At 37.1% G+C, this 12,082-nt stretch overlaps 2 protein-coding genes across 3 annotated transcripts; both read right to left on the bottom strand.

Annotated features, from left to right (window-relative positions):
* Positions 1 to 590: 590 nt before the first annotated feature.
* LOC111578752 (golgin subfamily A member 6-like protein 7) lies at positions 591 to 3,340 on the bottom strand. Its single transcript, XM_055005975.1, has 2 exons — positions 3,301 to 3,340; positions 591 to 2,132 (listed from the first exon to the last, which is right to left on the bottom strand). Exons 1-2 carry the CDS (start codon positions 3,338 to 3,340, stop codon positions 1,600 to 1,602), a joined length of 573 nt encoding a protein of 190 aa, XP_054861950.1. The 3' UTR covers positions 591 to 1,599.
* On the bottom strand, positions 2,286 to 10,607 carry ube2d3 (ubiquitin-conjugating enzyme E2D 3). 2 transcript variants are annotated; one of them, XM_035955264.2, is made up of 8 exons: positions 10,169 to 10,607; positions 8,973 to 9,036; positions 8,068 to 8,099; positions 7,807 to 7,884; positions 7,306 to 7,411; positions 6,641 to 6,734; positions 6,420 to 6,469; positions 2,286 to 3,385 (listed from the first exon to the last, which is right to left on the bottom strand). In XM_035955264.2, the coding sequence occupies exons 1-7, from the start codon at positions 10,190 to 10,192 to the stop codon at positions 6,421 to 6,423; spliced, it is 447 nt and encodes a 148-aa protein (XP_035811157.1). In that variant the 5' UTR covers positions 10,193 to 10,607; the 3' UTR covers positions 2,286 to 3,385; position 6,420. The 2 variants fall into 2 exon arrangements, with proteins under 2 accessions (XP_035811157.1, XP_023141465.1); XM_023285697.3 differs by lacking the exon at positions 6,420 to 6,469 and having other exon boundaries at positions 10,169 to 10,606.
* Positions 10,608 to 12,082: the final 1,475 nt, after the last annotated feature.

The following is a 12,082-nucleotide window of genomic DNA, read 5'->3' as shown; positions in this document are numbered from 1 at the left end:
TATTAAAAACAATGAATCAACACATGTATTAATTCAAGTGTTAGCTGTAAAAAAAAAACCTGATCAAAACTGTAAATAATTTCCATATGTAAAAGTCTAATTATTAAATTCAAATAATTATGAAATGATTTACAGATATTTGCCCTTTTTTGAAAGAATTATGTATATGGAACATTTTCAATCGTACATAGTTGTTTAAACTGTTGTTTTACAGATTTTCCCATGGTTTGCTTTAGTTCATTAGAGATAAAATCTTATAAAATCTCTGAAAATGTATTAAATGTCACAATATAAATATATATGTGTATATTACAAAATAAGTCATTTCTTGCAACATTTTATCATATTACACTATTTATACCACAATTAAATCAGAAAAAAATTGGGATTTTGGGATTTTAACAAATATTAGTTGTCATTTTAAAGAAAGATTACCAATATGAATGGATAAAAAACAGAAAACTATTTATGAACTGTTATTTTGCAGATTTTTTCTGTTCTGTTTAACTCAAGATAATAGTAAAAATCTAATAAAATCTTAGAAAAAGACTTTATTTTATTTAATAACAAGTGACACGCCCACTGTAAAAAAGACCTATAACATCATATTTGTATAACTGTCAAAACATCATCAAAAGTCTGTATTTTTACATACAGCAAAAATAGAAAAGAAAGAAGTAATACTAAAAAATAGTAAAATATTACATAAGATAAGGAAATACTGCACATTATAATGCCATGCTGTACATGAAAGGCAAATATTGCACATGTAATTAAAATATTTCACCCAAAGTTGAAATATTACACATTTTGCACATCAAATTGTGCAAACTGTTGCATTGTGGGTAATGTAGGTGTTGGGTTTTCACAAAGAAGAAGGATGAGTAGGAAAAAAAATATGATATCTCTGGTTCTGCTTTATAGATTTTGATTCTGTGTTTTAAAAATCACTCAATTGTGAGCACAAAATATTACAGAAATCTACATTTTTGCTATCAAATGTAGATTTAAGAGACAACAAGTAAACAAAACTGCCACAAAATACAAGAAAATGTAGACTTTTCCTAGCAGTAGCTGCTAATAATCACATACAGTAGATAAAGTCACATATAATACATGAGGTCAGAGTTTTCTGAGAAAAACATGGTGGATTAATGTTTTTTATGTTATTGCTGAGAATTGACATTCTTTTATTTGCAGACATCAGTATATCTGCAAATAAGCTTTAATCCACATCACTGAAATAAAACAAGTGAATTAAAATACAGCAAGAATACAACAGTAAAAAGTAACGCTGGTAATTAAACCGAGGTCATAAGTAACATGGAGAATATGCTGAAACATGAAGAAATATTTTTTTTATTTTTTTAGAAGTGTTTTTTTTTTTATCTTTTTAGAGTTTTTAAAAAAAAATTTTAGGGATTTTTTGGGGGGGGATGGGGTGAGGAAGAGAGAAGATAGGGTGAAGTTGAAGAGGTGAGGAAGGTGTTTTTGAATGATGGAGGGAGGATGGAGAGGTGAAGATGAGATGGAGAAAGGATGGGGAGGTGGAGGGTGAGGAAGGGGTGAGTCAGAGGAAGCTCATGAGCCTCGTCCACCTCAGGACTTCCTGAACATCCAGCTCCAGCAGCCCACCTTCTTCTTCTTCTGCTTCTTCTGTTGCTCGTTTTCTTGCTGCTTCACCTCCAGGTCTTGACTCTCTTCCTGCAGCTTCGTCTTGTCTTCTTGCAGCTCTTTATTTCTCTCTTCTGTTTTCTGCTGCTTCAGTTCTTGGTTCTCGCTCTGCAGATTCTCATACTTCACCTCCATTTCTGTCTTTTCTTGCTCCAATTCTTTTTTCTTGTTCCGGAGTCTTTTATTCTCTTCTTTTAATTTTTTCTTTTCTTCCACCAGTTCGTCAGTCTTTCCCTGGATTTCTAGGTTTTTCTGCTCCAGGATCTCGCTCATCTCTAGTTTTGTCTTCATGTCTTTTTCCTTCTCCTCTTTCATCTTCAGATAAGCCTCCTTCATTTTCTCTTTCAGCTCGTCCAGTTCTTTCTGTTTCTCGTCCACAATCTTCCTCTGTTCCTCCACTTCTGACTTCTCTTTGTTGACTTCAACATTCTGAGCTTGCTTGCTTGCCAACCTAAGAACTACATTTTCATTAAAAAGTCACTAAAACATCCAAGACAGTCGATGATTCCTGTTTTAGAGACCAAAATGTTTATCAGAGGATGAAAAAGACACAAAACCACATCAGCATCAGTTCTTAACTTTAAAACAACAAAATAAGACCACCACTCCGATTCTCTTTTATGGTTTAAGTAACTTTATTGAGGGGAAAACTAAAAAGAAACAGAGCCACAAGTTGATTATCAACCATTAGCTTTGCATCAATATTTTAGGGCTACAAGAAGACAGTGTTCGAGTGGGCGTAAAACTAACTGCTCATCTACTGGCTCCTAAAGAAGGAAAAAAAAAGAAAATACAGAATGAAAGAAATAGAAAGCTTTTGAGGGGGACCAAATTTGTCCAACTGTTCAGTCTTTACAATCCACTTAATTTGCAGAAACATATCAGATATAATAGCCTACCTTTATTAACATGCATAAAATACAACATTGAAGTTCTTATATTTTGTTTCCTTAACATTGATATATACTGCTGTGCTTCTCTGTACACACACTTTGATAGTGGAATAAGATACACTTCTTTCCTCAGGTAATAGATTCCTATACTATCGATCAGAAGAAAAACACCGGTCCAGGAGACGCGAAACGTTTCCCGAACCTTTCGGAGAATTTGTATTTTTAGATTTCCAATAAAACGCAGCAGAATTAGGCCAATTTGAAACTTTAAAATTCAGGGTCATGGCAAAACACAGGCTTTGCTACAAGTGCTCTTAGAAACCCAGCGTATGGCAAAGTTTTTAGCGACCGGACGTTGATTGGCTGCATCAGATTCTACTAAGTGTGTGCAGAGGAAAATGACTAACATCACCAATCTCGGGTTGAAAAACTCTCACTGGTGCATGCTCAAGCCGAGTGCTCAGAACCATAATCTTATTTTTTATTTTTTGTTAATAACTCCGTACAAAACAGGAGCTGAAACCTCACAGATAACTGGCACGTGTCCTAGAGAGAAAACACTATCTTCTTATGACCGCGCAGGTGGGGGGGAAAAAAACAAACAAACAAAAAAAAAAAAAAAGGGGGTAAAATGCTCTGATTAACCAAAAAAAAAAAACAAAAAAAAACAAATAATAATAATAGTGATAAAGTGAAAAAGAAAAAACAGGATCCTGGAATTTTAAGCTTGAACCAGCAATAACATTTTCCACCAGCTTTCCGAACTGTGCCATCACATCGCATACTTTTGTGTCCATTCTTTTGCCATTTTGGAGTATCTGCAAGGGGGAAAAAAAAGAAAGAAGATTAAACTTCACTCATAAATTTTACTCGTGCAGAACCTTAAACAGCTCAAGCACATGCACCTGAGCTTTTTAACGACCAGAGCAAGCAGTGTTAGCATCCTATATGTACAAAACACTAGTAGACTGTCTGTAAATTTCAACATTTTTTGAAAAAGCGCAATTTCTTTCTCAAGTCAGGCATCGGCTTTGCACACCGACATGAAAATAATCGGATGTTTTTTGCAAAATCAAACCTTTCCATGCTGAGTTAGTGGCTACATGCAAAGACAATATGGGTTCTGAACTTTTCAAACTACTGACAGATCCAGTTATGCTCATTTCCAGATATAAAACGGGACTAAAGCACTGGTTCTGGTTGATTTATCCTTTGATTCCTGATTTATATTCCTTATTGTGGTTATAAAATGCAAAATATATGCAAAGTTTATAACCGATTCATTAGTTCAGCCACTTATACTGCAAAATCTCTCATTACAACCTCTTCAATTTGAATATTTCCCCTTTTCCCTCTCTCTACTACACACTACAGACTGAATATTTAGTTTTTTATACACTTTTATGGGTTAACTTTTTAACCTTTTTAAAACTAGTTTGATGAGAAATCTTAAAGACAGCTCAACTAGGAAAACTTCCTCCCATCGTTTTAAACCTATAAAAAATAAGTCCAAATGTCTGCCAGGAGCTTCTAACATGACAGGTTCCATTTAAATTTGGTGTTAGACGTGTATCTCACTTTGCTGCTTTTCTTTTTAATTCAATTTCTTTCATTTCCTGCTCAACAACTTCATTAGAAGATCCTGAAACCTGCTCTTAACCTAAAAGGAAAACCGCATGATTCTTATCGACATTTGTTTATCCTCTGTGGAGTCTGTCCTTCATTAAGATCATAAAATACCAAATATATCAAAAGTTTATTACCATTTCATCGTTTCAGCCATTTCACAGCAAAACTCCCCCATTACAATCTCTTCAATTGTAATAATTTCCTGTTTTTTCTCTCTTTAATGCACTACAGACGGAATATTTTGGAATTTTTATACATTATTACAGTTTTGAAAATAGTTTTATTAGAGATTTGAAAGATTTAGAAAAATGTAATCTTGTGAGTCTATATTCAACTGTAAAAGTCATTATTTTAAAACTATAAAAAATAAATGTATGTATGTGCCAGGCACTTCCAGTGTGGCAGGTTCTATTTAAATTTGGTATTTCCTGCTCAACGACTTCATCAGAAGATAATGAAACTTGCTCTTAACCATCATTTTAGCCATTTTTAACTACAAAATCTCTCATCACAGCCTCTTCAATCTGAACATTTCCTGTTTTTCTCTCTTGTATGCGCTACAGGCTGAATATTTTGGACTTTTCATACTTTAATATTACCCTTTTGATCATTTTAAGGGTGCTGGAAACTAGTTTTTATTTATTCTTTATTTTACCAGGTAAGTTAGTTGAGAACTAGTTCTCATTTTCCACAACAACCTGGTCAAGAGTTTTTATTCGAGATTTTGAAAGATTACACAAATGCAACTGAGAGTCTATATTTAACTGTAAAAGTCAACATTTTAAAACTATAAAAAAATAAATCTAAATGTCTGCCAGGAGCTTCCAATGTGGCAGGTTCTATTTGAATTTGGTGTTGGACGCGTATCTCACTTTGCTGTTTTTTCCTTTTTAATTGCTCCACTACTTTAACTGAAGATCCTTTAACTTGACATTTGTTTATCCTCTGTGGAGTCTGTCCTTCGTTATTAAGGTCATAAAATACCAAATATATCAAAACTTTATGATCGATTCATCATTTCAACCACTTTTACCACAAAACTCCTTCACTACAACCTCTTCAATTTTAAGATTTCCTGTTTTTTTTCCCTCTTTTATAGATTTCACACATAAACATTACAGTTTTGATCATTTTAAAAGATGCAGGCAACTAATTTTATGGGAGATTTGAAAGATTACACAAATGCAACAGTGTGTGTCTATATTTAACTGTTCAAGTCATCATTCTAAAACTATCAAAAATAAATTTAGTGTCTGCCAGGAGCTTCCAATGTGGCAGGTTCTGTTTAAGTGTTGTGATAGACGTCTATCTCACTTTGCTGCTTTTCTTTTAATAATGAAACTGCTTTTATTTCCTGCTTATTAGAATATCCTGAATTCTAAACTGTATAATCCTGGTTGCCATGTCCCAAACCACATGTTTAGATTTATCTTCTTGGAAGTCTTGTACAGACTCATTTGAGATTTATTTTTTTAAATTAATAAAACTTCACTGTAAATAATAATTACTTTTTCATGACATATGGTTTCAGGGTGATGACGTGTTGTATATCCTGTCTTTGGTGTGTTCGGACACCTGAGGTTTCATAATCTGCTCACACAGCAGCCGTTTCATGCGACTCTCATTATCCCTATTGTTCATCTGTTCGCAGACATCACAGCTCATGAATGCTGTTCTTTTTGGCAGCCGACTGTTGGCGTGTCCTTGAATGCACCACCAAGAGCATTTTTCACAAAAAAAGTCCCCGCTGACAACCGCTTTAGCGTGCAACAATAACTGCGAGAAATAAAGGCAACCCGTCATTAACTGTGACGGATTAACTATCTCCATTTTCTAATCCCGCTGAAAGGAAGTGAAGAAACTCGTAGTATGTGGCGGAAAACGCTCATGATTTGTGCTTTGGGTTTTTGTTTGGCTCGTGTGGATTTGACAGCTTTATTATTGGAGATTCATGAACCGAAACCGGATTAATTTCTTTTATCTGATCTTTGTGTTCTCCAGTGGTGAACCACAACTGTCAAGAGACCGCTGTACATGTGGGTTTAGAAAATTATTCCGTGGAGTCCGGCTACTCTGAGCGCACAAACAGATTAGTATAACTAGCACACTGCTGTCATGTAGCTTCTAAGACAAGCCTCAGGTGTTGCCAGCGAGACCCCAAACATCACAACACATCCACTCTCACAGCAGTAGCCAAGATGCAGCGCTGCCTCTTGGCCTTACCCTAAAGCATGGCATACTTTGTTGTCCACTCCTGAGCTAGTTTATTGTACCTGACGGAGTGAAACTAGGTTACATAATAGACCTTGGTGACACTACAGGTGAATTTTACATCAATGTAGTCACACTCATTGTGGATAATGCTTCATAAAATATTCACTACGGCTCTGTCGTTCTTTTTGGGAAACAGAATCGGTTCGTTTAGAGCACGATTCCGTACTTACTTCTGACTATCTGTTTTGTAGATTCGTGCGATCTCTGGCACTAGCGGGTCGTCGGGGTTCGGGTCACATAGGAGTGAGCAAATGGAGAGAAGAACTGCAAGAAACACAACAGAGACGTTTGCATATTTAAAAGTCAGTTTTAGCTGACGTACACCTGTTATGTTTGCCTCTTGTAATGGAGTCAATGTTTGACACACGCCGTTATGTAATCGGGTGACGCACCCAAAAAGATCCACATCAATAAATTGAAAAAAAAAAGTATCACAGGACCTTGTTTGCAATCTTACATCAATACTTTTGCACAGATTAGAGCTGCAACCATTAAATTAATCTGCAACCATCAGTTTGAGTGACTTTAAAGGAAGAAAATGGTTTTAAAAAAAAAAAAATCTGATTAAATCTTCTTAAATATATGAGTTTCTTTCCTCCTTTATGTCGCTAAAGCTAATATCTTTGGGTTGTGGAAAAGCAAGACATCTGAGGATGTAATCTTCAGCTTTGGAAAACACTTGATATCATTTTTTGTCATTTTAAAATCAAACAACTCATCTATTAATGGAGTCGAAAATGAGAATAATCATCAGTTGCAGCTCTATAGCACAAAAATGGGTAAACTTTGGTAAATATCTGGTAATTAAGTGCTGTTCTTTCATGAGTATCCATACCTTTAGAAATAGTAAGTGCAGGAGACCACTGTGATCTGAGAATATCCAGACAGATACTGCCGTTACTGTTAATATTTGGGTGGTAAATTCTTGTTGTAAATGCAACCTGAGAGGAAAAAAAAGAAAGAAAAAAAAGACACACACTCAGTAAGGAGAAGTTAGATAAGGGCGGGTCACACATGTCAGTGTTATGCAATTTAAATTCCTTGACACGAAGCAGTGACGTGTGATGCTGATGACTGTCAGCTAGTGGAACGACAGATATTACTTCACACGGCTGCCAAACAGATAAAATATGCTGGTGGTGCCAAACAACTGGCTTCAATTACATTCAGGAGAAATGTTTGCTGTTTTTCCCCCCTAACAATACTTCCTGATACTTAATTAGTTTGCTCATGTTGCGATTAAGCTCTGTGTCTGCCGCACGACAGGTGAACGAATATTTTCCTAAACGGTATAAAAACAAGGGAAGGTTCAGGGCGTGATTCACTCCAGTCTTACCTTCGGTGGTTTGAAGGGGTAGTCTGTTGGAAAATGAATTGTCAAGAAGAAAACACCTCCCTGATATGGACTGTCACTCTGAAAGCAAGAAGAATATTTACATATTTCAGTAAAGAATTAGCTACGCATCCATCCTTGCCACAGCTTCCCATTATCAAGTCAAATTTCCACCTGGAACACAACCTCAATGTCAAATTTCAACACTACATGGCTTTAAAAGTAGAGAGAGATCAACAATTATGTCATAAAGCATCTACTTACAGGTCCCATGATCGTGGCTTGCCAGTGAAACACTGCAGGGAACAGAAAGCAAAAGTCAGAAAGCGGGGAAAGGTCACAGGTATGTGATCTGACAGGAACTATGCTCGCAGCTTTCCTGTACTAACATTTCTCTTTGCGTTTTATCATTTGCGTTAATGAGAGCGGCATATGCCGACTCTGAAGCTCAAAATGCAGCTTTAAATGTCTGTTTTTTTCCCAGTTGATGAATATGTCTACATCTATACTGCAAATATTGTGATCATCAACTTATTTTTTTAGCAAAAATGCCAAAAATGAGCTGCCTCTGCCTGCTCAAATGTGTGGATTTCAAGTTTTTCTTTGTCATACATGATAGCAATCTATGTCTTTGGAGTGTTAGGCACAAAAAAACATCACTTTAGAAGAGAAGTTAGACTGATTATTAGCTCCAGTAATCAGCATTTATCTGGTTCCTGGGATAAAGTTGTTTTTAAAAGATGCCTGATGTAATAAGTTAATTAAAAATCCACTACTCTGATACAACCACCATTTATTGTCAGGATGCTGTAGTCCAATTAGTTACACATTAAAAGCAATAACCTGGCAACACGGAAAGATAAATGGTGTAAAGTTCATACATGAGGAACATATGTAAAACATGATTTGAAAAAAGCATTTCAACTAAGTTTTGTTGTGGAGATTATTCTAAACATTTTTCCTTCAAAATGTTTATCTGTTCGTAATATTAGCTATCGGTCCACTTTAACACAAATCACTGGTAATGTCGCTGGAACTGAAGAATCACACTGGTCGACTCCTGATTAGAAAGCATTACTTTGACAGACATTTTTCACTCTTTTCTGGCATTTTATTGCAGCCGAATCCCTACAAAACAACTAATTTAGACCAGGTCTGGGTTCACTTACTGTCATCGCCCACTGGGCCGGCTGAGCACTGCGCTGGGGGGTCACGGGCCAGGTCATTAAGCTCCTGTAATGAAAAGAGGTTTACAACAATAACCAATTAGACCACAGTAATCTTCAGAGACAAAACAATGCGTCTGAAATCGATGAGCAGGACTGAGCAGCACTTAACATGCCGTGTTATAAATGTCAAAATGGAGACGGTGGAAGTGGAGGGAGATGCTACAGGAGAGGTGGTGGTGCTTAACTTATTTCACAACATCTTCCCCCCCTTCTGGTGTTATTATGATCTCCTCCAAGTTCAAGTCCACACCGGCTCCAGGGGAACCTTGTTATCATCTCCACAGCTAACAGCAAGGCGAGAAGCATACAGTATACTATGGCCTCTGTTATTTTTAGGGTCTACAAGCTATTTTAGAGTGAGGTGGAGGCCCCACCCTGGCCTTCAGACACACACACCATTTCTCAAGTTTATGGATTTCCTTGTAAGAAGATTCTAGTCAACAACAACGTGAAGAAATAAAGCTGTTGATGTTCTGGGGGTGCTTCTGTTTTCTCCTATGTGGCAAGATTTCCCTTCCTTTAAAACTTCCAGAGTACACTCACACCATGATGTGCGTACACTGTGAGCAAATTACATACCAAGGAAATGTATCATGAACTGAGTCCTGACACAGATTCAGTGAGTGATATGAGTCATGGCTTCTGGTAACGCCGCTTATTATGACCGTTTAAAGCCAATTGCTAAAACACACGATGACCACTATAAAGGCGAGATGTTAAGCGGTGTGAGCAGGTGGCTCTCAACCGTATGTGCCATCGTGTGAAGGTACGAATTGTTGAGCAAACCATGCGGCCTCTTTTTCGCCGTCAATCCACTCCGACGAACACACAAACCTGTGACTGCTAAGCTAGCCGGCTAGCTGAGCGGTGTTTGCCAACCGAAACGTTAAGCCGTTAGCGCCAGCCGGTGCCAAGAGTAAATAAAAACCCCTCCGCCACAGTCAAAACACTTGACTAGAAAAACCCGGATATGTCAAACACGACGAATCGCGAAGATAAAACACTTCCTCGAACATGTTCCGCCGCGTCGGGAGTCGAGAAGTGCGGTTGGTAGGTAGTTAGCTGCATTGTGGGAGGCTAGCGCTGGGCTAGCATGCTAACGGCGCTAGCTAAACGGCACCAACGCCGTTTCTTACCTTGTGGATCCGTTTCAGGGCCATCCTCTCTCGATGTTCTGCTCTTTAATCTGACGGTTTCCGATCCAAGCGCTGAGGGGGTCGGCGGTGATATGCCAGGATGATTCGCTCTCCGTTAAATAATTGACGCTGGGTCAACTCGACGAGGCCTTTCTTCTCGGTGCTAGCGTCGTTAGCCGAGCTAGCGAGCTAAAACTACGTATATGCACGGAGTTGTTTCGCCAACGACGGAGCCGTTCTTCGATGCTAGCTCTGTTCTCCCCGCAGTTTGAACGTCTTATCGTGGATTATCTGCGCCCCGGTCGAGGTTGTGTAAGTGCGTGTGTGCCAGGTGAGGTAACCCGGTCGACAAAAGCTGCTGTCTCTGTCTCGCTCTCGCTCTCGCTCTCTCTCCCTCTCTGCTTTTGGTTTGGGTCGATGCCGTTTAGCCAACTAGCGGCTGTCTATATGTATGAGCGGCTTTATGAGGTGAAGGCGGTGCGGAGCTGCTGAGTGACGGCGCGGATGTGATGGCAGATTGGTTACCAGCCTGCAGAAAAAAAACAACATGCATGACACGACATGTCAGCCTCAAATACTCAGAGTATATTCAAATTAGATAATGGAAAACAAGACGTACATTTTGTGTGTTCAAAAGTTTGGAGTCACTTAGAAATGTTCTTATATTTGAAAGAAAAGCAGTTTTTTTTCAATGAAGATAACTTTAAACAAATCAGAAATCCAGTCTAGACATTAATGTGGTAAATGACTATTCTAGCTGGAAATTTTAATGGAATATCTTCATAGGGACACAGAGGAACATTTCCAGCAACCATCACTCCTGTGTTCTAATGCTACATTGTGTTAGCTAATGGTGTTGAAAGGCTGATTGATGATTAAAAAACCCTTGTGCAGTGTTAGCACACGAATAAGTGTGATTTCTATTGTGTCTGAGTGACCCCAAACTTTTGAACGGTAATGTACATTGCAATATGTAAAAATATTGGAATTTTTCGAAATTTTGGAATTCAACAGATGACTTGAATAACTATTTGTTTGTGATTTAATGGTGAAACAAACTGGTGTGTCACATTGATTGGTGGCAACAACTGCAAGACAGAATACCTTACATTTTAGGTCAACGCCATCCTTTATGTAGATGAAATATTTCCATGCAACTGTTTTTGTGGGGGTTTTGTTGCAACCAAATCTTCTTTTTCAGTGTTTCTCTCTCTCACTCTTTCTTCAGTGTCAACAAACTCTTAAATCAACAAACATGAAATAGTCTGGGTCATAATTCCATATGTATTCTTTTACAGTTTTGATGTCTTCAGTATTAATCTACAATGTATAAAATATGTATATATATATATATATGTATATATATATGTATATATATGTATATATATATATTTATGTATATATATATATATATATATACATATATATGTATACATATATATATACACACACACATATATACAATAATGTATTTTTCTTTGTATATATGACAGCAAACTATATATCTTAGCAACATCAAAACAAACAAAAAATACGAATTACGAAGGTTACACTAAGTTTTAGATTCAGTTATCAGCATTTTAACCAAATAAACTAAACAAAACTATCAAGGCAGCATGCAAAGGATCTTCTTTCTGACATATAAAGTTAAAAGTCTTATTTTATATTATTCTGGTTAGAAAAGAGTAGGACTTTTTTCTTGACATGTATTTAAAGGACAATCAACACTTCTTCAAAGACAACAATGTCCACAGTCTGGACAGAAAAGACAGAAGATGGTCTAAGACACCACTTACCAGGTACTTACAATGCAGTCTTGAGGTCCCTCCCCATTCACAGCCATTTACATGATGCTGAAGATAATCTAAAGGTGAAAATTTGTACCTAGAACCCAAAAAATTAAGTCTGGCTGCA

This window comes from Amphiprion ocellaris, chromosome 20 (assembly GCF_022539595.1).
Source record: "Amphiprion ocellaris isolate individual 3 ecotype Okinawa chromosome 20, ASM2253959v1, whole genome shotgun sequence".
NCBI lineage: Eukaryota > Metazoa > Chordata > Actinopteri > Pomacentridae > Amphiprion > Amphiprion ocellaris.
This window is presented reverse-complemented; position numbering and strand designations above follow the sequence as displayed.